General features: G+C 47.4%; 1 protein-coding gene across 1 annotated transcript; it reads right to left on the reverse strand.

Moving 5' to 3' along the window:
* Nucleotides 1–125: 125 nt before the first annotated feature.
* LIPG (lipase G, endothelial type) lies at nt 126–24,316 on the reverse strand. Its single transcript, XM_007197226.2, has 10 exons — nt 23,898–24,316; nt 20,779–20,960; nt 18,938–19,117; nt 17,492–17,603; nt 11,352–11,573; nt 9,031–9,273; nt 8,235–8,355; nt 7,059–7,277; nt 4,256–4,360; nt 126–2,195 (listed from the first exon to the last, which is right to left on the reverse strand). Exons 1-10 carry the CDS (start codon nt 24,007–24,009, stop codon nt 2,174–2,176), a joined length of 1,518 nt encoding a protein of 505 aa, XP_007197288.2. The 5' UTR covers nt 24,010–24,316; the 3' UTR covers nt 126–2,173.
* Nucleotides 24,317–24,756: the final 440 nt, after the last annotated feature.

Below are 24,756 nucleotides of genomic sequence, written 5' to 3' on the forward strand. Positions count from 1 at the left end.
CTTCTTACCAACAATTAGTATCAAATAGAGAATATATCTTATATTAAAGTAACTTTTTGTCAAAACCTAGGCTTAGGCAGGCATAATTCTTTCAAATTTTAAGAACTGAGTTGCTAGACCATGAAGAATTTTGTAGATTTTTATTATTTTACTATTAAAATTTTTAATCTTGAAATTGGTTAATCATAAAGTAAAAACTAACCATATATTTATTTTTATACATTATATACACTTGAGAAATAAATAGTATTCTAAGCATTTAAAAAAGCATCATTATATACAAATAAGGCTTCAAGCCAAATGTATAAATACAGGACCCACTGAGGATTCGATTCCCAAGGCTTCCATTACAAAAGCAGAAGTAACCAGGATGCACAGTCAATAATACAAGCTCTACTTTGGCTAGAATGCAATCACAGATGCAACAGAAAAGGCACACAATTGGATTGAGAAAATACCTTGAATTAATGTATTTGACTGGTTATGTCTTCAGAGGTTTGGCACAGAACGATGACACAACTTTGGCACAATAGAGATGAAAACAATGTCCTTTAAAAACCTAAGTACAGAGAAAATTGCTCTCCCCCTTTCCCACTTGACATCACATCTCCTTCCAAATCAATCTCATCCATAAAAATCCCAACCCCTGGCCCAGTTGTTCTCCCAGTTATATATTAATAAAAGAGTTTCGGGTTTCATGGATGGCTCTGAAAAAAATTCCTTGTTTTTTACATCTGGGGCATATTGGTGGGAAATGGCTATACGAGTCCTGATGAAGTTGCGGAGATGAGCATACCATGGGCATTGCCTCCAGGAAGTCTAGGTCCTCACCTGGTTCCTCTACCAACTTGGTATATAATTCTAGGCCCATGCTGAACCTCACTAAGCTTCGGTTTTGTAAAATAGAGATAATAGGAACTGCCCTGCTCACCTCCTGTTGTGAGTCTCTAATTAAGTGATGCATGTTCAAATCTTTTGAAAGTTATAAAAGGGTTCCTCAGATATCATGTATATTAATTCAAACCAAGATCTAGAATTAGGGGCTTTTTGAAGAAGTTTGGCACAGAAAGGGCACTGGTATTGGAGGAAGATATTTCAAGGAAAAAGCATGGCATTAATTCAATCTTGGCACCAGCTGTGTGTGACAGGTGCTGGTTTCTGTATGAACAGACATGTGTAACATATGTAATAGCTTCCAGCTTCCTACACAGAAGAGATTTTGCCAATCATATTCAGCAATTGGCACCATTCTGTCCCTAACACGTATAACACTCCGCTTGCCACTCTGCTGGTGATCAAAGATGTAACTCTTAAGGGAAATGCACTTTAACTAAGAAGAAATAGGTAGAAATCACTTAAAGCCTCAGGGTCCCCAACTCTTACATCCTGTAGCCCTCCCAGTGCCTCTCATGCCTTTCATATCACGTGCATATTCATGGATCATCTAAGGGAGCCTAGACATCCCAACGCCATTAGGTTTCAAATGAGAAGATGGTCTGCAAAGATTTACTAAGGTGTCTACTGCCACGTGCTAATTAAGTTTCAGTGCTTAATAAACATTTGTCCAAAAAATGAGCAATGGAAAAATAAGAAAGCCAATGATGTGTGCTTTAGAGAAGGAGTTGGGGAGCAGGACCGAATAAAATGTAACCAGTCCACATTACCAGTTACCCATCGAACCCCAAGAACGAGGGTTCTCCACACCTCCCCAGATCTACTCTCCCTCCCCCGGTGAACAAGGTCCCAGGTCTGCCATCCTGACACGAGTCAGCTCCCAGCAGCAAGACCCCTCACTATGACTCAAGTCAGGTCAGGCAGCTGACAGCCTTCCACGCAGAGTCACTCAGAGCCTGTGTTCCTTGTTGGGTGAAGCACAAGCTCATCCAGTCACTGAGAAACCAGCCCGGTGTGCATAGAGGCCAGGGCATCGGCTGTTTGCACACAGATCTGGAGTTAGAGCTATCCTAGAGCAGCAGCGGGAACAGCAGTATGTGGTCTCCTCTGGAGAAAAGTCCCAGCCATCACAGGAGGCACGGTGCTGGGCCCAGCAAGCGGGCTCCTCCCATTGCTCCAGGGTCAAGGCCAAGAAGGGTCTTTCCATCAGGTGGGTCCTCAGCAGTAACGTTCCTCCATGTGCTTGGAAATCAGGGAGTGGGGGGCCTTGCGGGCACCTTCAAGGATGCTCCAGGGTTGGACTGAAAGGAACCACGTGGGAGTGGTGTTCATTAGCTGGCTTTGCAAACATGCAACTCTGTTGACCACAAGACCAAGCTTTCTTCCATACCTATCAGCCTCTTTTATTTGCTTCCCTTCAGAACAAATGGAGACAGTCCTGAATGCTCCTTCCTCCCCCTCCCCCAACAAGCCACAGATTCACTTTGAGAAACACCACACCGGAGCCTGCTCTGGGTTCCCAGTTCCATACATTGCAGTGTTGACATCTGCATATTTAGCAGAATACTCACCCACAGCACGCACATGTGCACACAAGCACACACACACACACACACAAACACAACTTTGGGAAGAACTATAAAGTGCTCCTTTGCTTTGATCTAGAAACACAAGAGAGCCTGCAGTATGGCAGGAAGGGGGCAAGGCAAAGTCAGGACATCTTGATTCTAGTCTCAGCTACACTAACGCACTATTGAGCCTCTTGGAACCTCAGTCTCCTTCTCTGTGAACAGGTGAACGATCTCCATGACAGGAGAGAGAGTACTGAAGGTGTAATATATGTCCAGGGATTCACCACTTCCTGGTGTTAATTTATTACTCGGGCTCCTATTGTTTTCTGTTCCTTTGAGGGCAAAGGAAAGAACTTGTTTTCTCAAAGAGGTATTCTGAGGCGAAGTATAACGTTCTCAACTGTTACAAAGTTCTGGAGCAGAAAAGAAGTATATAAGAATAACAATAAGAATAGGAATCCTTCCTGGGTGTGTCCAATTTACACGGCTATTCTGAGAATCAATGAAGCTAATACATGTGGAAGCACTTGGAAAGGTATAAATTTGAATACAAACATAAAGAATTAAAATTATTACTATAGCAGAAAATCATATCCAGACTAGACTGAGTCACTTAATTAGATGGGCAGTTTTCAGAATCCCACAAGTCCTGTGATCACCGAGCTTGTGGTCACGTTGATGCTCCTGAACAGGAGACAGAGCAGCCAGGATGTAGCCTGGCCCCCCGGGGCTGGCAGACAGTTAATCACAGGGGATCCCAGCATGGGCGCAGCTGCTTGATAATTGATACCCAGATTGAGGAGAGGTGACTTATCTGAGCATGTGGAACCTCCATGCTCAAGAAAGAGCACAGGCTTTAGAGTAAACCAACCTGTTTCAAATCCTTACTCTGCCATCACTAAGTGGGGGACCTGGAAAGAGTGACCAAACCTCCCTGAGTCTCAGGTTCCCCAACTGTTCACAGGGTTACGACACCAGCACCATGAGCTTGATGATCAAAGTAAATGAGATGATGTATGGAAGGCACTAACACAGGGTGGGCACACACTCCGTGCTCGGTGTAAGGCAGCAGCATTATCATCTAGTACCTCTGATGGAACAAGGGGTAGGGGCTGGTGGGGGCCATCTCCCTCCTCCTCAGCAGGCATTTAGACTCAGAGGGTGTGTGACGGAGTCCCCTTTTGGATGCACCCACTGCCTCATACCACGAGATCATCCTTCCTCAATTCTGAGATAATGAGACTTGCACGGGGCAAGGAGGACACTGAAGCAAGAGCACATAAGCATTCCTGCTTCTCAAAAAGGGGGAGAGTTGCCCACTAATATCCATTCATACCAACCTGGGTTCCAGAAAACCTTAAAGGGGGGCTATGCCTTGTGCTTCTCCCTTACCTCCCACCCAACTCCCCACTCCAAACTGGTGCCCAGAAGGAAGTTGGGAGCCCTGGAACTTCCCACGGCCCCAGTCACTACAGAGAGGTTCCATCTAAGATGAGGACATGGGTACCAAGCTTGGGGACTTAGTCACAGAAAGACCTCATTCCAGCAGGACCACGGCTGTGACACCTACAGGATGAAGCAGAGCAAGAGGCAAAGGGACATTCAAACCATCCAACATCCTATCACACTGATTTGTCTATCTCCTTCCAGCAGAAGGTCATCTTCATAAAGGAAGGGACTTTTATCTGTTTTTGTTGACTTCTACGTCCCAAGTGCCAGACGCATGTCCAGCCTACACTAGGGGACCCATCATCATGCATTGCATGAACCTCTGAGAATGTCCTGCTTACCTGGTTTCATTTTTCATTCTCCAGCCATCCCGACACTTGTGAAACCAGAGCTCTTGGCCAGGGGATATGCGAGTGTTCTCAAGATCTTCTGCACAAAAAGTCAATCTAGGAGGAAAAAGAAACCACTGATGTAGCCAAAACTCTAGGGGTAGGTACATGGCTGTGCATCAGCCATATGGTGCTTTCTGGACCTGAGGCAGATGGAATAAGGAGAAAAGAGAAGTTTTTATCATGTGACCCCTGACTCAAGACCCTTCAGAACTCCCCACTGCTGCTACAAGCACACTAAAAGGGTCTCACTTTGATGTCTCCCATGATTCAGCTCATGCAGACTTTAATCACACCCCTTCCACCTTCTTCCTTCTGTCTATCCAAAAGCCTGCCTGCCTACCAAGGCATATCCTCTCTGAAGCCTCCCTGATTGCCCGAGACCTTATTAATCTAACCCTCCATTGACCTTCCAATTTAATAAATAGGCACATCCTTATACAAATGTTGCTTTTGTTATTGTCATTACTTCTTATGGCATGGCGTGAATAATGAAAGCTTTAGCTAATTTTGACACATTATATCTTGCCTTGAATAGCTTGTGGATTCTTGCATCCATGGTGGACTCTAAACTCTTTGAACGGAGGAACTCCAGGTCCCTCCAGCATGGTGTCCAGAAATACCCATTGACAAGCGTAACTGGAACTCAGCTGTGAGTTAACATCAAAGATTCAAGAAGCAGACAACCAAGATCACAGGAAGAATCAGTGACCACTGAAGAATCTAATAACCATTTCAACTGTAACTTACAGCCCAACCATGTGGACTGCCCCAGCTTCAGTGGTGTGTGGACAGCATGACCTCATGACCAATAGACGTGTGGGACACCTGACCGTGACGCTTACCAGCAGGACAAAAGCCACATTCTGAACAGCTTTCAGAGCCTTCGCCAGGAAGCCCAAACAGCCCATAAACACCCGCAACACTCAGAATCAGGAAATACAAATGAAAACAACAGTCGGGGACCAATTCACACTCAACGGAATAGCAAGAATGTCCACCAAAGGTAGGTGAGGAGGAGGGGAATAGGAAGCTCTTACTGTGTGGATAAGATTAAAAATTGGTCCAACCACTTTGGAGAGGGATTTAATAATATCCAGCCCAGTTGGAGAATACATATACTATAACCCAGTGATTCAACATGTCCCAAAGAAGCCCTCACACACGTACACAAGGAAGATGTCCCAGGATGTTCATCTCGGCACTATTTGTAACTGCAAAAAAGTAGCAACAACTTAAATATTCAGCAGAACAATGGTGAAACTATTGTTTGCGCAATGGCAGTTTACATACAGGAGTTGAATGTGAATAGACCAGATCTGTATGCATTGGATAAATCTCATAAACTATGTTGAATGGAGAAAAGCAACTTTTAAAGGAATATGTCCACTCATGTAAACTTCAGAAGCAACCAAAACAATTCTATAGGTTGTTTATGGATACAAACAGAAGTAGTGAAAGTATAAAAATCATGAAGAGGAAAACACACTAACATTAGTTAATGTTGGAAGATCAGTACATTTGGTTTGAAAGGGGAGGAGTCGGACAGGGGAGGGGCACAAGGGGGTTTCAGCTTTATCTGTAATGTTTTACTGTTTAAAATCTTATATCTGAAACCAATATGAAAATGGTTTACATTTATTAAGTCTCAGTGGTTTATTAAATTTGAAATATTTTATAAAAATGATCATCTTTCTGCTACCACACATCTTTCTGGTACAGGCTGCACTTACAAGCACCGAGAGAAGGAAAAAGACACGCAATTATCTAGACCACAGCCTTCATACTAACAGCTCCCCTCAGCTAGCACCCACCCCTGCCACATACACACCAGTGCACAGGTCTTTAGACCAGAATCACTCAGACAAGCAACCTAAGCCTCCACCCCCTGCATGGCCAAGCTGCACCCTAGGTGGTGGATGGAAACGGGATGCATGACTGTAATGGAGAAAATGCCAGAAGAGACAGAAAGAGGGTGGAGTCTTCTTCCCACCATTCCAAGGCTGGCAGTGACCTCCCGGAGGTCTGCTGAAGGATTTGGCCAAGGAAACCCTCCTCTCTTGACAAAGGTCTTCCGGGCTTCCTGGCTCCCACTTAGAAGCTGCTCCAAGAGTCAAGGCGCGTTTTAGTGGCTGATTTAGGGGTGGATTTTTCGTGTTGGGCTTGGTTAACAGACGTGGGGAAACTGCCAGCTGGCATGGCACAGAGGAATCTCTGTTACTTGATGTTAGTGCCCCACCCATGTCCTTGAGTCAGAGCCTCCCAAGGAGAGGTATAATGCTCTGAAAATTGGATGCAAGGGAAGCCAGGACTCCCACAGACCTCATCCATGCAGGCTCCCTAAACTGGATAGTCCGGTTTGCTCTGGACAGGAGCAAGCAAAGGCTTTCGGTTGCATGGACCCCAGAGCAAACAAATTAACAAGGCAGCACTCCTAAAGAGCCCTGTCCAGGAGAAGCCCCCTTCCTCCAGGCCAGCACAGGGCTTGGCAAATGGAACAAGGGCTGGATTCCAGCCCCTGCTTGCCCACCCCTCTCAGCCCAGGGCCTGCGATCAGGGCACAAGCTGCACAACAGTTGACAGAGGTCTTGATCTGGAATTCAGTTTTCCTCGCAAAGGGTTTGCGGTTTTGCCCATGTACTCTGGATACGGAAAGATGGAAGGTGTACGCTTAGCAAAGGAAAGGACGCTGCAGAGACACATGCCTTCTGCTGACCATGGACACAGAACAGGGAAAGGGTCGTGAGGCACTTACTTCCTCTGGGTTTCCCCAGACTTGACCCGGATGCGTCTGATATTCAGCTCTTGCTCGGACCTGCGGGGCTGAGACAGGTAGCTGCGAAGCTCTTTCCACAGGTTGTACCAGGGCTGAGAAGTCCTCTCCCAGGTGAGTTTGATCTTCAGGAGGTCTCCCAAGTCCTCCTCGGTGTAGACCAGGAAGGTGTTGGTGGCATTCAGCCCGATCTGCTCCACTCTGCAAGGGGAGAGGGAAGCTGGTCTCAGTCCCCCCGCCACCTGGAAAACTGCAGCACCGTGGAGGTAGACGCAGTGGCAGCACCTGCCCCACTCGGATTGGAGAGAAATGCACAAGAGGTCCCCCCTACGTCCTCCACGTCCCACCAGCAGGGCCGGGATGAAAACTCAGCTGTGCTCCACACGGGCAGAGAGATAATGTTGCCCACGGCACCCCAAACCATTCCTGAGCATCTCCCCATTTATGCTACTTCCTGGGGGTGGGGGGACAAGACCAGGAAAGAACAGAAATGAGAAAGCGCAAAGAAGCCACATCCCCACTCAACAGTGCCTCTTCCTCTCAGCCCACAGGCATCCGTCTCCCTCGGAACTCCCAGCCCCTCCTGCCTGTCCCTCTCACATGGCACTTGGGAGAGCCTGTCTCACCACATCTGTGTGCATGAGTGTGTGCGTACAAGCCTGTTCCTCCCGCTAGACCCCCAGCCCTGAGAGCGAGTATTCTGATGACATTACTTTACCCTGTTACTTTACTTTGCAAGCCCAGCATTACTCAGCGTGGCGCTTTGCACCTTACAAGTGCTCAATGTATACAGATCACTGTGTGCCCCTCCCACAGATAATTAGAAACATGCCAGGGATGACGTTTATCAAGTTCCAAATTTCCTAAAGCCTCAGGAATCAGGCCTTCTCTGAAATGAAACAGTAGTTTCTGCCCAGCTGATCCAGCAGATTCTCACGCTGCTGATTCATCCCAGGAGCTGCCCTCCCAGAAACGTTCTGAGTCAAGGGCTAGGTGGAGAGTGTGAAGCAGGAGAGGAACCACCCAGCTCCTCCCTGGCATGCAGACTAGCTCCCCTGCACTTGTTCACCTGGCACACAGAGAGCTCCTGCGCTCTCTCTCCTTCTCAAACCAACTCGTTCTCTGTCCTGAACTCAGCAAAGGAAACCCATGACTTACATTTCCAAAGGCAGAATCTGGGAGTCTGCATTGGTGCCGTAAAGGGTGACATAAAAGGTGGGCTCGATTTCTCCCATGTTCTTGTAGCTGAAGACATGGATTTTCATCTGATAATGGTAAACTGCAGAGACAGCAGAACAAAGACATTTGTGAGCCTTGCTTGTCATCTTAGGGCACCCTGACCCAAACTGAGTCACCCAGCACAGTGAGTTTTTAGGGACTCTCATCTTTTTGGTCCAGCCCAGCCTCTAAACTCCCTTTGATCTCATTCTGTCCAATGGCCTAAGAGGTCACTGCAGTCTAGAAGAAGGAGCCCTGAACTTGGGGGTTGGGGGACCTTTGGGGGATGCTGACCTACACACTTTCTAGCTGTGTGACCTTGAATTAAGGACCAAGGTATTAACTTCTTGAGCCTCAACTTCCACCCACAATACCCACAAAACCTTACGGTTTTATAACATGCTATAAAAATGCGAGATATCATTTTGATCCCCTGTTAGTCCTATCACAGATTATTTTGATGATCAAATGAGAAAATAAATATGAAACAGCTTTGAAAAGCTAAATGCAAGATAGATATTTAAGATAGCGATATTGTGATCATAGAGTGATGATTCACATCACAAAAGGAGTCCCCATCATTTATTTTTAAAGATTTACTTTCTAGGGAATACACAATTTATTGTGATTTGCAGTTATTTGATTTAACTGCAGGAATGTGCCCGTCTACAATGTGGTATTTAGAAGGAGGAAAAATGTCCTTCCCCAGGGCAATGCAGGTTTGGATGAAGGTTACCTCTGAAAGGCATGCCTGCCCGGGTTTTTAGGTACATTTTGCTGTTCCTCTTGTTCCTCATTTTCTTGGCATTGTAGCCAATGCTATTACAACGGTTCTTCCGGCAACTGAGGCAGATCCCCTTTTTGAAGCGGTTGGAGTCCGTGCACTGGAATGCGAAGCTCGGCTTGTCCTGATTCACCAGGGAGTCGACAAAGAGGTGTACTGCCCGCTCGTGCTCGCATCTCACCACCTCTGCAATTGCTGGGGGAGAGAGAGACAGAGACCATCAGGGTGAGCTGCTTCTCGGTGATCCGCCCACTCCATCAGTAAGTACTGTACACTTCATCAGAAATAACTGCTTTTCATGTCGCTGTTAGTAAGCTTGTTTGTGTCATCCTTAATGCATGCCCAGTGATATGCTGTGTTTAGAACTGAAAGCCAGTCCTGCCACCGAACTGCTCGCCCTCCGGGTCGGAAGACAGCACTGATACACATGAAGCGATAAAGAGCAAGAGAGTGCATCGGACAGGCACTAAACAGGGTGATGGAGACCAGTTGTGCAGTAAGAGTCACTAAGTCCCGACAGAGTCGTGCGGTCACAGAATGCTGGAAATGGATCAGATGCTAAACATCATCTAGTCCGGGGCTCAGCAAACTGCACCTGGCAGGCTGGCCCCATTTTAGTAAAGTTTTATTGGAACATAGCCACACTCATTCATTTACCTGTTGTCTCTGGCTTGCCTCCACTCTACGGTAGCAGAGTGGAGTTGTTGAAACAGAGACTGTATGGCTTGCAAAGCCAGAAATATTTACTAGCTGACTCTTTAAGAAAATGTTTGCCAGGCTTCCCTGGTGGCGCAGTGGTTGAGAATTCGCCTTCAAATGCAGGGGACACGGGTTTGATCCCTGGTCCGGGAAGATCCCACATGCCACGGAGCAACAGGGCCCATGCGCCACAACTACTGAGACTGTGCTCTAGAGCCAGCGCGCCACAATTACCGAGCCTGCGTGCTGCAACTAGAGAAAGCTCACAAGAGCAGCAACGAAGACCCAAAACAGCCAAAAATAAATAAACAAAATAAATAAATTTATTTTTTAAAAAAACCTTAAAAAGAAAAAGGAAAGAAAATGTTTGCCAACCTCATTCTAGTCCAATACTTTCAGTTGTAGATTATGGACCCAAATGCCCTTAGAGGTGAAGTCATTTGCTCAGGGTCACAGAGTCAGTTGGTTGCAAAGTTAGGAGTATAATTTGGATTTTTGTGACCCGTAGTAATCATTATTTCTTGTAACCAGAGGCTAAAGCCAATAGTTCCAGTAAATCCTTGGACCTTAAGAAAAATTTGGCAAAGCTCCCCTTCCCCTTCCGCATTAACATCACCAGCCTTAAGAAATGCCATCATCTGATCCCCCTGAGGCAGGGCTGAACTCCCCTTGCATGAACCCCCAAGCCCCGCAGGGGCTCCTTGGATGTTATCACCTTGGGAGAGGGCAACTTAAGACTGAGTGACAGAGTGGACATCCCAAGAGCAGAGCATCACAGTGGAGAGAGCCAACTGGGGCCAAGACTTAGAAATGCTGCCAGGATGCAAGGCGGTGAGCAAACGAGAAACCAAGCACAACAGTTTCAGCAGCAAACTCACTTCAGCCCAAGACTGCTGGGAATAGGCTTAGGCATTCAGGAAGATAGATTATAAGTGAATGGAGGAAGAATCTTGATTTTACTTCTTTAAAATGTTACAAAAAATTAAATTATAGTACATCCATGCTAAAGAATATTATACAGCCTTTTACAAGAATAAGGTAAGTAGATATGTGTACTCTGATGTCTAAGAATGCCCATAATATATATTAGGACTGAAAAAGCAAAGTTGCAGAACAATGTGATTTTGAAAAATATCACACACACACACACACACACACACACAAATAAATTTGCAAAGCAATAAGAGTGGAAGGATACACACAACATGTTCATATTGGCTACATCTGGAGAGTGAAAGTAGGAGTAGGTGTGGGAGATGAGGGGGTACTTTTACTTCTTGCTTTAAGCAATTTTGTAATGCTTGATTATTTTCCCAACAAATATGTATTCCTTTTGTTATAAAAAGAAATTAATCAATAATAACTGTGACCTCAAAGCACAAGAAAGCAGAGCGGAGACCACGGGAAGGCTGTTAACAGGCTTGCAGGATGATGAACTGTGGAATAAACAGTGTTGAAGGGCCACTGGGGGGTAGTGGGAATAATGAAACGGGTGTTGTCAGGAGCACTAACAGCTCTGGCTGATTTAGGAGGAGACGCTATAACTGAGTCAAAACAAAAAATAAGGAACTCACTTCCATATGCAATTGACGCCAAGACATCGTTGAGTCCACAGCCCGGCTGGAAGTCACCTCCGTTGGGGTAGATGTCAATGTGACCCACGGGCATCTGAATCCCGATGCTCAAGCCAAAGGAGCGCGTGTAGGTGTGCAGGACATCCACGAAGTCTGCATCGTCAGGGGACAGCCTCTTGTGGATGTCAACCCCTTCAAACATGGGCCCAGCAGGATCCAAACCTACAGCAGAAGGGGGAGCCAAGACCAGCTGTGTCAGGTGCACTAAGGCAGCGAGTCCTGATGGATAGCTAAGTCGGCGAGTGTAAAATGAAGACATCCCCACCCTGGGAATCCTAAAGGGTGTGGTGCCTGCTGCAGAGGAACGTATGCTTTCTCCTGACGCCTTCACCTGTCCTGACAACTCAGCTGACTCAGTAAACTGGCCACGAGGTTCAACTGACACGTGGATTTGAGGAACCGTGCACCGTCAGAACTGAAGCAGTTCTAGAGGCTTCCCTGGTGGCGCAGTGGTTAAGAATCTGCCTGCGAGTGCAAGGAACACAGGTTCGATCCCTGGGCTGAGAAGATCCCACATGCCACGGAGCAACAAAGCCCGTGAGCCACAACTACTGAGCCTGCGCTCTAGAGCCCGTGTGCTGCAACTACTGAGCCCATGCACTGCAACTACTGAAGTCCACGCGCCTAGAGCCTGTGCTCCGAAACAAGAGAAGCCACCGCAATGAGAAGCCTGCGCACTGCGACGAAGAGCAGCCCCCGCTCGCAAAACTAGAGAAAGCCCGCGCACAGCAACGCAGACCCAATGCAGCCAAAAATAAATAAATTAAATTAATTAATTAAAAAGAAAAGAAAGAAGAACTGAAGCAGTTCTAGAAAGAACTTGGGCTGGCTGAAACTAAGCCATTCATTCCATTTATTCTGCCACTGGGAGCCTTCCACAGTCTTAATTTTAGCAGAATTTTTACAGAATAACTAAGCTACCTACATCTTCAAGAGGGAAGACTCAGTCTCCCCAAACTGAGCTATTTGTATTTGGACTTACACTTCCCCTTCCTTTAGTTATGAATCAGGCCCAGGAGTGGAATGGCAAGAGGCGGGTACACCAGGCACACTGAGCAGCCGAATCTCAGGCCTCCAGAATTCCTCTCTTTTGCAGCCACAAGGAGAAAACCTTTTGTCTGCAAACTTTCTGTATCAAACAAACAAACAGCACTGCAGAGAGCACTGGTTCTCACATTTGAAACAGCACAAATGTCTCTGGGTAGCTTCTTACAACTTTGGATTCCACCGTGTAGCTATGAAAAACTCTGGGAGGACGCACAAGCCCCAGGTCACCTGTGTGTATGTGTGTCGGGGGAGAAGGCAGGGAAGGCAACTGCAAAGATAGTGGCAGCAACAGAGACACTTTCACCATCTTGTATAATTGTTTGGGAACCACATGAGTGTAAAACCATTCAAAATAGAATTTGCAAAGCATAAAATGCAGATTCCCTGACCCCCAAGAGATTCTGATTGGTAGGTCTGGTGTAGAGCCCAGAAATAGAGGTTTATTCCCCAGCTGATCCTAAAAATAAGTGGTCTGTGGACCAGATTTTGGAAAAACTTCTCCATGCTTCGGTAGCATTTCGAACATGAAATCTGAATGTCTTGATTCATACAGTTCTTGTGCGATATTAAGGAGTAAGGGCTTGTCAAGGTAATACTAGCTACTATTACCAAGCTTAAGTAATTATGGGAGCCGGATTCATCCCAATCTAGAGCCCTACAGACACAGAGAGAGGACCTGGAGAAAGTTAAGAAAAGATTATGTGCAGCAGAGGAAGGGGGTTTGTTTAGTCTAGAACAGTGGTTCTCAACTAGGAGGGACTTTGCTCCCAAGGGGACACTTGGCAACGTCTGGAGGCATTTTTGGTTGTCACAATTGGGGAAGAGGGAGAAAAGAAGCTGCTAGCATCTAGGGAGTAGAGGCCAGGGACGCTGATAAACATCCTGCAGTGCACAGGTCAGCTCCCACACAAGCCTCATCTGGCCCCAGATATGAATAGTTGCTGAGGTTGAGAAACCTGGACCTAGAAACACCAAGGTAGGGAGGAGGTATGACCAGGAACAGAGCTGTGAAAGCAGGAGATGAGTAATAGAACAGTGTTTCCCAGACCCCAGTGCAGTGGAACAAGGGAGCACATCGTGAGGCTTGAGGGGGGTCATTTGAGGATAAACAAAAGGTAGAACTGTTGTCCAGAGCGGACAGTAAACTTGTGGAACTCACTACGCATGAGAACTGGTAATGATTAAACCTCTGAAGTTGAGAAAAATGTATGAATGACGGAGGCAGAAAGGGAGCCCAGGCTGCCTGGGGGCTCATCTCTAGCCCAGGACCCCAAACAAAGAAAGATGGCACAAAAACAGTGGCTTCCCGGAATAGCCCTCAATGACTCTTTCTAGGGACTGAACGGACACAGTACTGACACAGGTGGCCTCTCCCTGCCTCTCACCATGTCTTCTGGAGAAAAAAAAAGAAAGAAAGAAAGAAGAGGAACATTCTGCTTTGCAGCCAATAAGAGAGGGGCTCTTGTATCGGTGAACAAAAGTCTCCACCAGACGGTCAGTGCCATGGAAACCAAGCTGGGCTGGAGGAATGCAGGCGGCTGACGGGGCTTCTGGAAAGGCCGGCTGGCAGGCAGGCTGAGCCTTCACCTTCCCAGACTGACCCTGCCTGACACATAGCTAGGGCCCACCGACTCTGGGGAAAAGTTTCACAATTTACTTTTTAACTGGGAATGGGAGGGTGAACGCGTCCCCTCCAAAAAAAGAGATGATGGAGAACCACCTCTTCTTCCATTCAGTCAGACTTCCCCCAGAGTGTTCTGTCCAGCAAATGGAATATACACGTGCATGCACACGCACACACACACTGTTGTGCACATGCATACACACAGGGAAACCTCCACCTTCTGGCCTGGCAGGGCAGAGGCTGCTGCGCTGCAACAGCTACTGCATCTCTCCCAGCGGGAGAGCGGCAGCATTGCGCCCTGGTGAGGTGCAGGCTCTGGAATCTGATGACCTGGGTTTGAATCCCAGCTCTGCTACTCAGAGTGTGAGATATCATTAAAGTACATACTGAGTCCTATTTTCCCCATCTGTAAAATGAAGCCCAAGGACCCTTTTGCCTGGATGCTATGTGGCTTACATATGGCATAAAATACCTGTCACACACTGACTACTTGACATTAGGTAGCATCTAGCCCACAGCCTGCAGGGTGGACACTTTGTTCATATTTCTTGAATGAATGAACAGATCTGCTTGCTTATTTATTTATAACTAACAAGACACAAGTTCAATTAGAAATATATGACCTCTTCCCTAGTATGTCACGGAATTCCCTCAGAAGCCTAAGAGGATAAAACTTTAGCAAACCTCAGTCCACAGCTCTCTGGTCCAAGCAAGACCGGGGTTCAGGCACCTCCTGCGGGTTCAGGCACCTCCTGCAGGTCCAGGCTAAGGACCCCTGCTGGCCTCTGTACAGCGGCATCACTGGCCTCTGCCCCACACAAGCTGTAGTCTCTGGTCCTCTTACCAGTCAGGACCACCTGGTTCCCAGACCCATGGGAAGTCTGAGGGGAGAGGAGACGGCACAGGCCTCTCCCATCAGACATGCACAGCAGCGTGCGTCAGGTCAGCCAGATACCCTCTGAGGTGCTGCCTGGCAACTGGACAGAGGCCACTCCTTCCTGTATGTTCACCCCGGTCCCCTGCTCCACAGAGAGAGGCCGCAGAGAAGGGGCTGTGCTCAGGACATGCCGGCCCCAATGCTCTACGCAGACAGCACAGAGCACTGATTAGCATTCCGCCGGCGAAGCCCACATCTCAGCAGCTCCCACCCAGACGGGCAGGGGGAAAGAACTGGAACTCTCCTACTAGCCCGATCTCATTTCAGATTTAGAAAGAGGGAGAGGGAGGATCTGCAGCTTGTCTTTGTTGCCAAGGACACTGGCCCTGGTGCTCTGGCAGGGGCCTTGTGTGTGCTGCAGTTTGAACACAGCTGGCCCAGCTCTGCAACATCTTGTCTCTTGTTGGGGGCTAGGAGGAGGTGCTCAGCCAGTAGAACCCTGAGGGGCTTGAGGCCTAACGGCTTTGCTCCGGCAGTGGGTTAATAAGCAGTCATGTGTGGCCACATTGCCCATTAGACAGTTCAGGCCCCGCATCTTGATAACCAAAAGTAAAGCTCTCAAGCTATGCTGAATCAAACAGTTGGATCTAAAGGAGTGTGTGTGTGTGTGCTCATTAGACTTAAGCCCAGGGACAATGATTTAAGGAGGGCTACTAAACCTCACAAATGTATATATTTTTAAATCTGCCCCACTGGCTTGTGGCTGAAACCAGAAACTCTACCTTTACTAAATCATTCTCTAGCTAAGGACTCCCTTCTACCTGAACCCTGTTTTCAAACGAAAACATTGCCAGGAAGGAAATGATTAACTCTTTCCTTCTGGGTGGCCAGTTAGGCCCTTAGTATGTTGGAGGTGAGGGAGAAGCTGGGAGGGAAAACAAAAGAATGCCAGCAGGAGGATAAAAATTCAGGGCAACAAATTTGCCATTAGGGACTTCCCTGGTGGCACAGTGGTTGCGAATCCGCCTGTCAATGCAGGGGACACAGGTTTGATCCCTGGTCCAGGAAGATTCCATGTGCCACAGAGCAACCAAGCCCGTGCACCACAACTACTGGGCCTGCGCTCTAGAGCCCGTGAGCCACAACTACTGAGCCTGCGTGCTTCAACTACTGAAGCCTGCGCACCTAGAGCCCGTGCTCCGCAACAAGAGAAGCCACCGCAATGAGAAGCCCGTGCACCGCAACGAAGAGTAGCCCCCGCTCACCGCAACTAGAGAAAGCCCGCGTGCAGCAACGAAGACCCAAGGCAGACAAAAATTAATTAATTAATTAATTAATTAAAATATATATATATAATCTTAAAAAAAAAATTTGCCATTAATTTTCTCCTAGAGGAGAGTATGTTTTTTGAGAGGGCCCCCAAATGGGGAAGAGAATCCTTTCCACTTTTCACAATCATTCAATGATTTAAATCAAACTCTCATATCAAAAGGTCACCAATTATTTGCCAAGGGGAAGGGGGGGAGGGAAGGATTAGGAATTTGGGATTAGCAATTGCAAACTATTATATATAGGATGGATAAACAACAAGGTCCTACTGTATAGCACAGTGAACTATATTCAATATCCCATGATAAACCACAATGGAAAAGAATATGAAAAGAATATATATATGTATAACTGAATCACTTTGCTGTATAGCAGAAATTAACAAAACATTATAAATCAACTGCACACTTCAATAAAATTAAAAAAAAAAAAGGTCACCAATTCTGCCTATGGAATGTGTATCTCTCCAAATAAACTCGCTTTCACTTAAAAAAAAAAAGCTCACTAAGATGGAAAATTCAAATTTCTATCGACTACCTGGGTACCAATATCAGACAGAAAGGTCTCTTTAATGACAACATTTAACCACTCATTCTAAACAGGTAATTATCACTAATAAATATGCCAACTAAACATGGGAAAGAGGCTGTTAGTGGATGAAATAGAAACCAGAGGCAGAATTCAAACCACAACCCATCTCTCATTCCTTTCCCTTGAGGTCCTGGCATTATCATGGGCAGAGACTAGAAGTGAGTACCAGAAGCTTGCAGGCCTGGGCTTCACCCCAGTTCTGCCCTTGGGTCTTAGCTCTTTGCCCCTGGGTGTTTCCTCACCTGTTGCACTAGGCCTGGTTTTCAAACTGTGCTCCCTGGTGCTCTGGGACCCGGAAATTCCTCCAGAAAAGGAGGAGGCTCAAATAACAAGGTTAACACTACTGGCAATTACCCAGCTTTGACCAGAACACACCTTCTCTCTGTTTCATACATTGGGGACCTGCACATGTTCAATTTGAAAAAGGGCTCTGAGACTTTTTGGACATTTGAAAAGCCCTGGATTAGATGTTCTCCAGGTTTCTTCCAAGGCTAACCCTCTATGGCTCACTCCTGCTGCCTCTTAGGGAGCACTCTGGTTCAGGAAAGCCTGGTGGGCAGAGCAGCTGAGGGAGCCCCAGGATCAGCCATGAGTGAAGGGAGCAGCACTTACCCGTGATTCTGCCCACCGTGCCTTTCACGAAGTTGCCAGCGTACCCGGCCACGTGAGCTCCAAGGCTGTAGCCAATCAAGTGAACATCCCCGAGAGAAAAATCCTCCTTCCCCTGCAGGAAGTCACAGAGGCGTGTGAGTGAAGAGTGGGGTCCTGAGCCCCCAGGCCACCAACAATTCAACAAGTCAATCACGATGGGGAGACGCGGGAGGGGGGAGGAGGGTGGCAGTGTGGAGCTCAAAGCCACCGGGCTCACCGGAGACTAAGTGCCAGCCACAGCCTGCAGCAGGGTACTCCCTGCCCACCCTCTTAGGCCCACGAGCTGCCAACCTCCTCATCCCAAACCTGCCTGGGACCCCAGAGTTGAAGCATCAGACCCTGACAGGGCACTCAGCAGTGGGGGTGAGGAGGTGGCGATTTGACCCCATGGCTCAGGAATCAAGCTCGACAAAACAACCCAGGTAGAGGACTGAGGACTGTTCAAGAATCCTGACCAGAATTCTGCCAAAATGATTCAGATTCCATGGGCTTCTAAAAGGAAGCTCAGGCTGGAATTGCCCAGATAATAGGGTCACTTAGCCAGTGTACCCCTGCCTCCCATTACGTCCACTGATCTCAGGTAAATCATGAACCTATAAAAAGTAAATTTAAGACCTCAAGATCTGTTTTCCACATTTGATGCAAGGCACTAAGCTACATTGGTTTGAACCAACCCTCCGTACCCTCAGCCCAGCCACCCTTCAGAGGCCAGAGCAGACTTCAGTAGGTATTTAAGATTACAAGCTGGTCCTGGCTTCTGAGGGCATCAGCAATTAATGAACCGAAAGGCAAATTTTCTTCCCACAAGTAAGGTAAAAGGAAAAATCCAGAAATGTGTCAATAATTAGAAAGCTTTCTAAAAGTCCCAGCTTTCAAATATTTCAAGCAATACTTAATTCCGTAAAAATTGGAATCTCAAAGATATTCTCAGACTTCTAAGTTCACTGTAACTGACCTGTCTGACCTGTATTTCTTTTTTTTTTTTACAGTCTAAGATTGTTTAAATAAATTTAATTATTTTATTTTTATTTATTTTTGGCTTTGTTGGGTCTTTGTGTGCGGGCTTTCTCTAGTTGCGGCGAGAGGGGGCTACTCTTCATTGCAGTGCGCAGGCTTCTCATTGCGGTGGCTTCTCTTGTTGCGGAGCACAGGCTCTAGGTGCATGGGCTTCAGTAGTTGTGTCTCATGGGCTCTAGAGTGCAGGCTCAGTAGTTGCGGCCCACGGGCTTAATTGCTCCATGGCATGTGGGATCTTCCCAGACCAGGGCTCAAACCTATGTCCCCTGAATTGGCAGGCAGATTCTTAACCACTGTGCCACCAGGGAAGCCCCTGACCTATATTTCTTAAAAGGGTTCCGGTTCAAGGTCCTGCTCGTAAAAGGAGATGACTCCCTTTGGTCCCGTTACCTGCAGCCAGTTGAGCATCCTGGCAACGCTGTGTCCCACCTCCCTTGTATTATTGACCGCGTCTGTGTAAAGCTGGTGAGCCAGCGGGAGCCAGTCCACCACCACGACGTTGGCTCCTTTCTCTCTTGTCTGCAGGGCTGACACGAGTTTGTACAGCCAGCTTTCAAACATGCCGCTCATCTGCAGAGAAAACAGGACTTTTTAAAAAATTCTTCTTCTGGGTTTCAGAAATCCTAATGAATATGGAATTCAGTTCCATGGCCTTCTCCCCAGCCACTTCCGGAACCTTCACATTGGCTACCCAGGCACCAAACACTTGCACATGAGCCGGGCCAGCCACAGGCAGGATTGCTACATGGGTGATTGTCTTCCATTGTGCTTGACATCTCCAGTTTTTCCCATCAAAGATGTCAGAGCTGGTGTCCTCTGCTGCTGCCCCACTGACCGATAGGCCCCCTATGAGATATAAGTTGGTGGCGATGCTGGCCTGAGGTTAGCCCAAGTCCCTGTCACAATCAGGCAAGTAAGTGGTCTGGTCCATCATTCAAAGGCAGCTGAGAAGGGTTGCCCTGGAGAATTAGCTTCTTTCTCAGAGATGCAGGGAGATTCTGTCTCTTAGGCAAATGCAGAGTTAACAAGTGACCCCTTCCCACAAGCCATCTCTGCCAACCCTCTTGACCCCAGGGTAGGGAAGATCTGTCCCTGGAATCCCAAATTAGAACTCAGAACACACTTTCCCACAGAAACAAAGTATAAATGGTGACTAGGTCCAGTTGTAAACCCATCCACAAGTACATTATTAGATAAACAGATTTTCTGTGCCTGGCCTGGGAACCCTAACGCCATTTACAATCTTGCTTCTATGGGAAACTGCTGTTCCAAGTTCCAAACAGATTATAAAAGAACTTTCTGGAATGCAACCCATTTGTAAGTTGCAGGCAGTTTGTATTTGCATTTTGACAGGGGGCCTTATAAAGGTTCAAATGCATGATTCTAATCATAGGCTGTGGGGTGAGGATGGATGGCAGGCCCTTAATCATCCCTTCAATTACATTAGGTAGGTAGGTGCCTACATACCACCCACCCCCACCAGGCCTGATCCCAACAGTTGGTGATAGACCTAAAGACCCAGAAAGCATGTAACGGATATGAATTTCTCATCATTAAGAGGAGGAATGTCCCCTCCCAATTAGCCCAGGCAGAAACCTGCTCACTTAATAGTGCCATTTTCCTACAGACTGCCATTAGATGAATGAATAAATCCCTCGCTGGTCAAAAGCTTCTGAGGCTGAGTGTTAAAGCCCTTTTTTGTTGAAGTTCGTCATGGGCTTTTCAATGTGAATTGCTCAGCTAGGTCATATAAAGACTCAGTGCCTTTAAGCGGAGCCATCTCTATGCAAACAGGAGGGCACCATGCCAACCAGGGCCAGCCAACCAGGCCAGCTGCCTCCTCACAGACTCTCTGAGTCAGTCAAGTTGCTTCAGTTCAGCTCAGCTCTTACGGAGGGACGGCCCCCGCGACGCAGTGGTTGACCAATGTAATTAAGCGTAATTAGAGGGCCCCTTAAGAGCCAGTGGAGCTGGGCTGCTGCCCTCAGGAGAGCCACTTTCTGAAAGCCCGCTGTGTGCCAGTGTTAAATACCACCCTGCTGGAGTCCAGATTGCCCCCTTAGCAAAGTGCCCATTACATTCTTCACAGCTGTCTGAAATACAAGCAGCCCACAAGAAAAGAGGGGGAGAGAGAGTGGAATCTGGAAGCACCAGTATTCTTTCTAATTGACCAAAACAAAGGAAACCAAATCTCCCGGAAAGCTGTAGAGCTCCCTCCCCCAGAGGCTCACCGTCCATCCATGAATGATGAAAAAGGTTTTGGCTGTCACGTTGAAGCCACAGTCTTCTAAGGACTGGTTGTGGCCAAAGGAGAGGTAGCAACCTTCATGCTCTGGGTCCTCAGAGGTGCGGAGGTTAAATCTCACAGGGGGTTTGGCAGCAGCCGGTACAGCCCTGGATTTGTTGAGCCCATCTGGGGAGAAATAACAGAGCAAGGGTATAACCAGCAGGCCTGGGTGGTGAGAGATCTAGGGTCTGGTTCTAATTCACTCTTGAGCAAATTACTTAACCCCACTGGGTTTCAGTTTCTACATCTGCTGAATGTTTCCTCCTCACCTTCCAGAAGAGTTGCGAAGATGTTATAAAAGGGACATCTCACCAATATTTAAGAGTATTAATTAGTCACTAGGATCCATTACTGTGAATCTGAAATAAGTCTCTCTTGCTTTTCTTTCTTCCTCCCCATCCAAACGAGTTCTCTTTCCTTCCCTCAAGTTACTAGTTTCACAGTATGGGTCCTTAATTCTTTTCCTGAAATGCTTGGGACCAGTTGAGTTTCAGAATTCAGAAATTCTCAGATTTTAGAAAGGTATTATGGCATATATATATATAAAATATATATATATAAAATATATTATTATATATATTATTATATAACACCCTCAGCAGGGTCTGGGGCATTCCCATTCATCAAACACACCAATAATATTTCTGCAGGGAAATACATAACTACTCACACTCGAGGGGAAAAAAAAAAAAAAGATTCTAAATACCCTCTTGTCGGTTCAGGTCAGTTTTTGCTGCCAAATGAGTAAGAGTTCAGGTCAGGTAAGGCCAGTTCTTGCTGCCAAACAAGTTGCCAAACAAATTTTTCAATTTTCAAAGATTTTGGATTTTGGGATTGGAGGTAAAGAGCTGTTGACCTCTTATGCAATGGGCTTCCCTAATGCTCTCATCTCAATTTCAACACTTGCTCCAAAGACCTCATGCATCCTCAGTGCTCCTTGCAGTACCAGACATGTGCCAGACATTCTTCTAGTTTGTTGAATAAATTAAATAAGTTATTGAAGCCATGGAGAAGCTCATAAGAGCAGCAAAACCTCTCTTTTCAGCTCCACTGCACACACACAGTGCCGTCTAGGTGATGGCACTACTACAAAACACAGCCCATGTCACTGATGGTCCCTATGGCCTTTTAACACTAGGCACTGTCATCACCACACTATTTCAGAAGGTCATAAATGAGCCTCATCTAGCATTCTTCCAACCATCCAGGATACCATCCCTTGATAACAGGCTAGGAAATTAGAAAATCAAACTGTCCAGTCACCCAGAAATCAAGTGAAAAGGTACCAAATGACCATCCCAGGAGCTTCATTTATCCCAGAGTTAAAAAACAAATGGAGTCATGGAAAGAGAGACCAGAGTGGTGGACAGGTTTGGTGAAGCGGACAAGGGGGAGGACAGCAATGCACCAGATGTAAAAAGGATAAGGTTCCAGAAAATGCCACTAAATATGCATGAGCAGAACTTTGTCATTAAAGTCATGAACAAAAGCCTCAACTGACAGAAATTTGAACCACGGACATAACTCATTCAATATCTCCCAATTTCCACCCAGATAGCCACTCACAGAGACCAGGTGGGAAGTCCAGGAAAAAAGGAAAGGGAGTCTGCTGGCTTCCTGGCACCGACTTGTGGATAAACTCACAAACTGACATAAAAGGTTCACCTTAGCAGCTGGCTCTCTCTGCCACCACAGTTCTCTAGCTCATTTCTACTACTTCCAGCCTGAGTCACTTCAGCCTCTGGGACTTCATGATCGTCCTTCATCCGGATGTCCTCAGGCTCATTCTCTTACCTCCTTCAGTTCCTTGCTCAGGGGTCAGCCCCTCAGAGATGGAAGCCTGGTCACAGACTAACACTGCACCACCATCTCCCACCAGCCCTCTGTACTTTCCTCCTCTGCTTTATTTTTTTCCATAACACTGAGCACTATTTATATATTTTAATTAGTTGACTAGCTGTTTTCCCACCACTGAAATGTAAGATCCATGGGGGTAGGGGTTTACACCCATTTTGTTCACTGCTCTATCCCTCACTCCAAGAAGCATGCCTAGCAAATAAATACTTTTTTGAATGAATGAAATGGTCCCCAAATACTCAGAATCCCAGAACATAGACTTTGGAAGGAATGTTAGCATTTTACAGGAGAGGAGCTAGAGATGCAACCTACCCTGGTTCAACTGCACTAGAGTTGGGAACATGTTAAATAAAACAAGTTTTTTTCCATTCATTCCAATTAACCTCCTGCATGCACATAAGCCACATGGACCAACATCATTGGACCCAACCTCAGCAGAATAGTAGAAGATGAAATAATAGTGTGTGGTTCAGAGGTTTCCCGCTCTCCTTTGCTTAGCTAATTGACTTGGTACTCCCGCTGGGTGACCCTACCCTCGCTCCTCCAGGGCAGGTTCCTCCAGGAGAAAAGACTGCCACGCAGAACTCAGAAGAAAAGCTGGCAGCTGGGAGGAGGAGGAGGAGGAGGAGAGGTAGCAAGAGGCAGAGCGAGGGCTGGAAAGACTTGGGGAAGAGGAGGCCGGCAACCTGGGGAATAAGCCCAGCAGCTTCTCTGCACAAATGACTCACCTAGTACTCCTGGCAAGCACTACTCAAACCAGAGCCAGCTACCCTGATACCTTAACTTTCAAGACACCTACGCCGAGATTAAAAGGAAGGGCACCAGGTGATAGAGCTCTAACAACCTTCTTGCCTCGAAAGCCCCAGGTTCAAAGAGGAGGGCAAGGTTAAATAGCTGCTGGCAGCCAACTCTGCTGACTGGACAGCAGCGAGAGGAGAACCGTATCACGACAAGGGGGTGGGGCGAGAGCGAGCGCGGGCGAGCGCACCGGCAGCCTGCGGGCTCTTGGATGCCTGGCTGGGGATGTCCTCGTCAGAAGCGCCGAGGAACAAGTGATCTCCAAGGCTGATTAGGAGGAGTAAATGGACAGCGCAGGGGGTAAGGAAGGAGAATGTCGCAGGATCGAGGAAGAAGGGTGGGGAAGACAGAGGGGAACTGGCACAGAAAAGAAGTTGTGGGGTGTTAATAAAAACAAGGACACGTTACCTTGCAGCCGACCCTCTGGACCAAGGGTTGCGGGACCTCCCGCGGCAAAGCAACAGTAAGCGCTCCAGAGGCAGAGCAGAAGACTGGAGTTTCTCATCCTTCCCGGCCACATCCCCTTCCCCCAAACGGGGCTTTTAGAAAGACCACAGGAAAAAAAAAAAAAAAAAAAAAAACCGCCTCTCGAACGATGTTTCCAGCAGTCCGAGCCCGTAAGACTCGAAGTGGGAAGGCTTCTCTCGACCAGAGAGAGTGGTGGCCTTAGACAGCTGCAGGTGGAGAAGGTGGAAAATGAAATCTTGGCTAAACTGAGCCACGGGGTGGTGAGGGGAGTGCGAAGATGCTCCAACCAGAGCCAGATCTGCTCTCACCCGTGCCGCTCGCCCGGGAAGCCAGGGCTCGCCACTGTCACACCGCGAGCTCCCAGGCGAGGTAGTTTTTTAAAGTATTGGAGTCATCTGACCCATCGCCAGATGGTGATTTGCATAATTTATTCCCGTCCCCGGACTCTGATTGGTCACACCTTCGCTGACGCCCGAACCAAAGACTCCCCAAAGTATGAATGAAAGCGCCGCACACCCACCGCGTGGACACTCCGCACGCGCCGCCTTGTCTCCTCCCCAGTCAGCTTCGCGGGCAGCCGCGCTCTCGCCGCCCCACTTTTTCCTAGTGTCCACTCCCGGACCCTAGATTCTCCGCTCGCCCCTTCAGCCCCAGGAGGGTCATTGCCCCAAAGCCCTGTTCCCGCCGCGCTTGCGATCTCTGGAGAAGGAAGGTTGTCCTCTCCAAGGCGCAAAGCCATCCCCGCGCCCGAAATGATCTCTCCTCGCCCCGGGCCAAGGGTACGGATGGAGGAAAGCCA

This window comes from Balaenoptera acutorostrata, chromosome 13, assembly GCF_949987535.1.
Source record: "Balaenoptera acutorostrata chromosome 13, mBalAcu1.1, whole genome shotgun sequence".
Lineage (NCBI taxonomy): Eukaryota > Metazoa > Chordata > Mammalia > Artiodactyla > Balaenopteridae > Balaenoptera > Balaenoptera acutorostrata.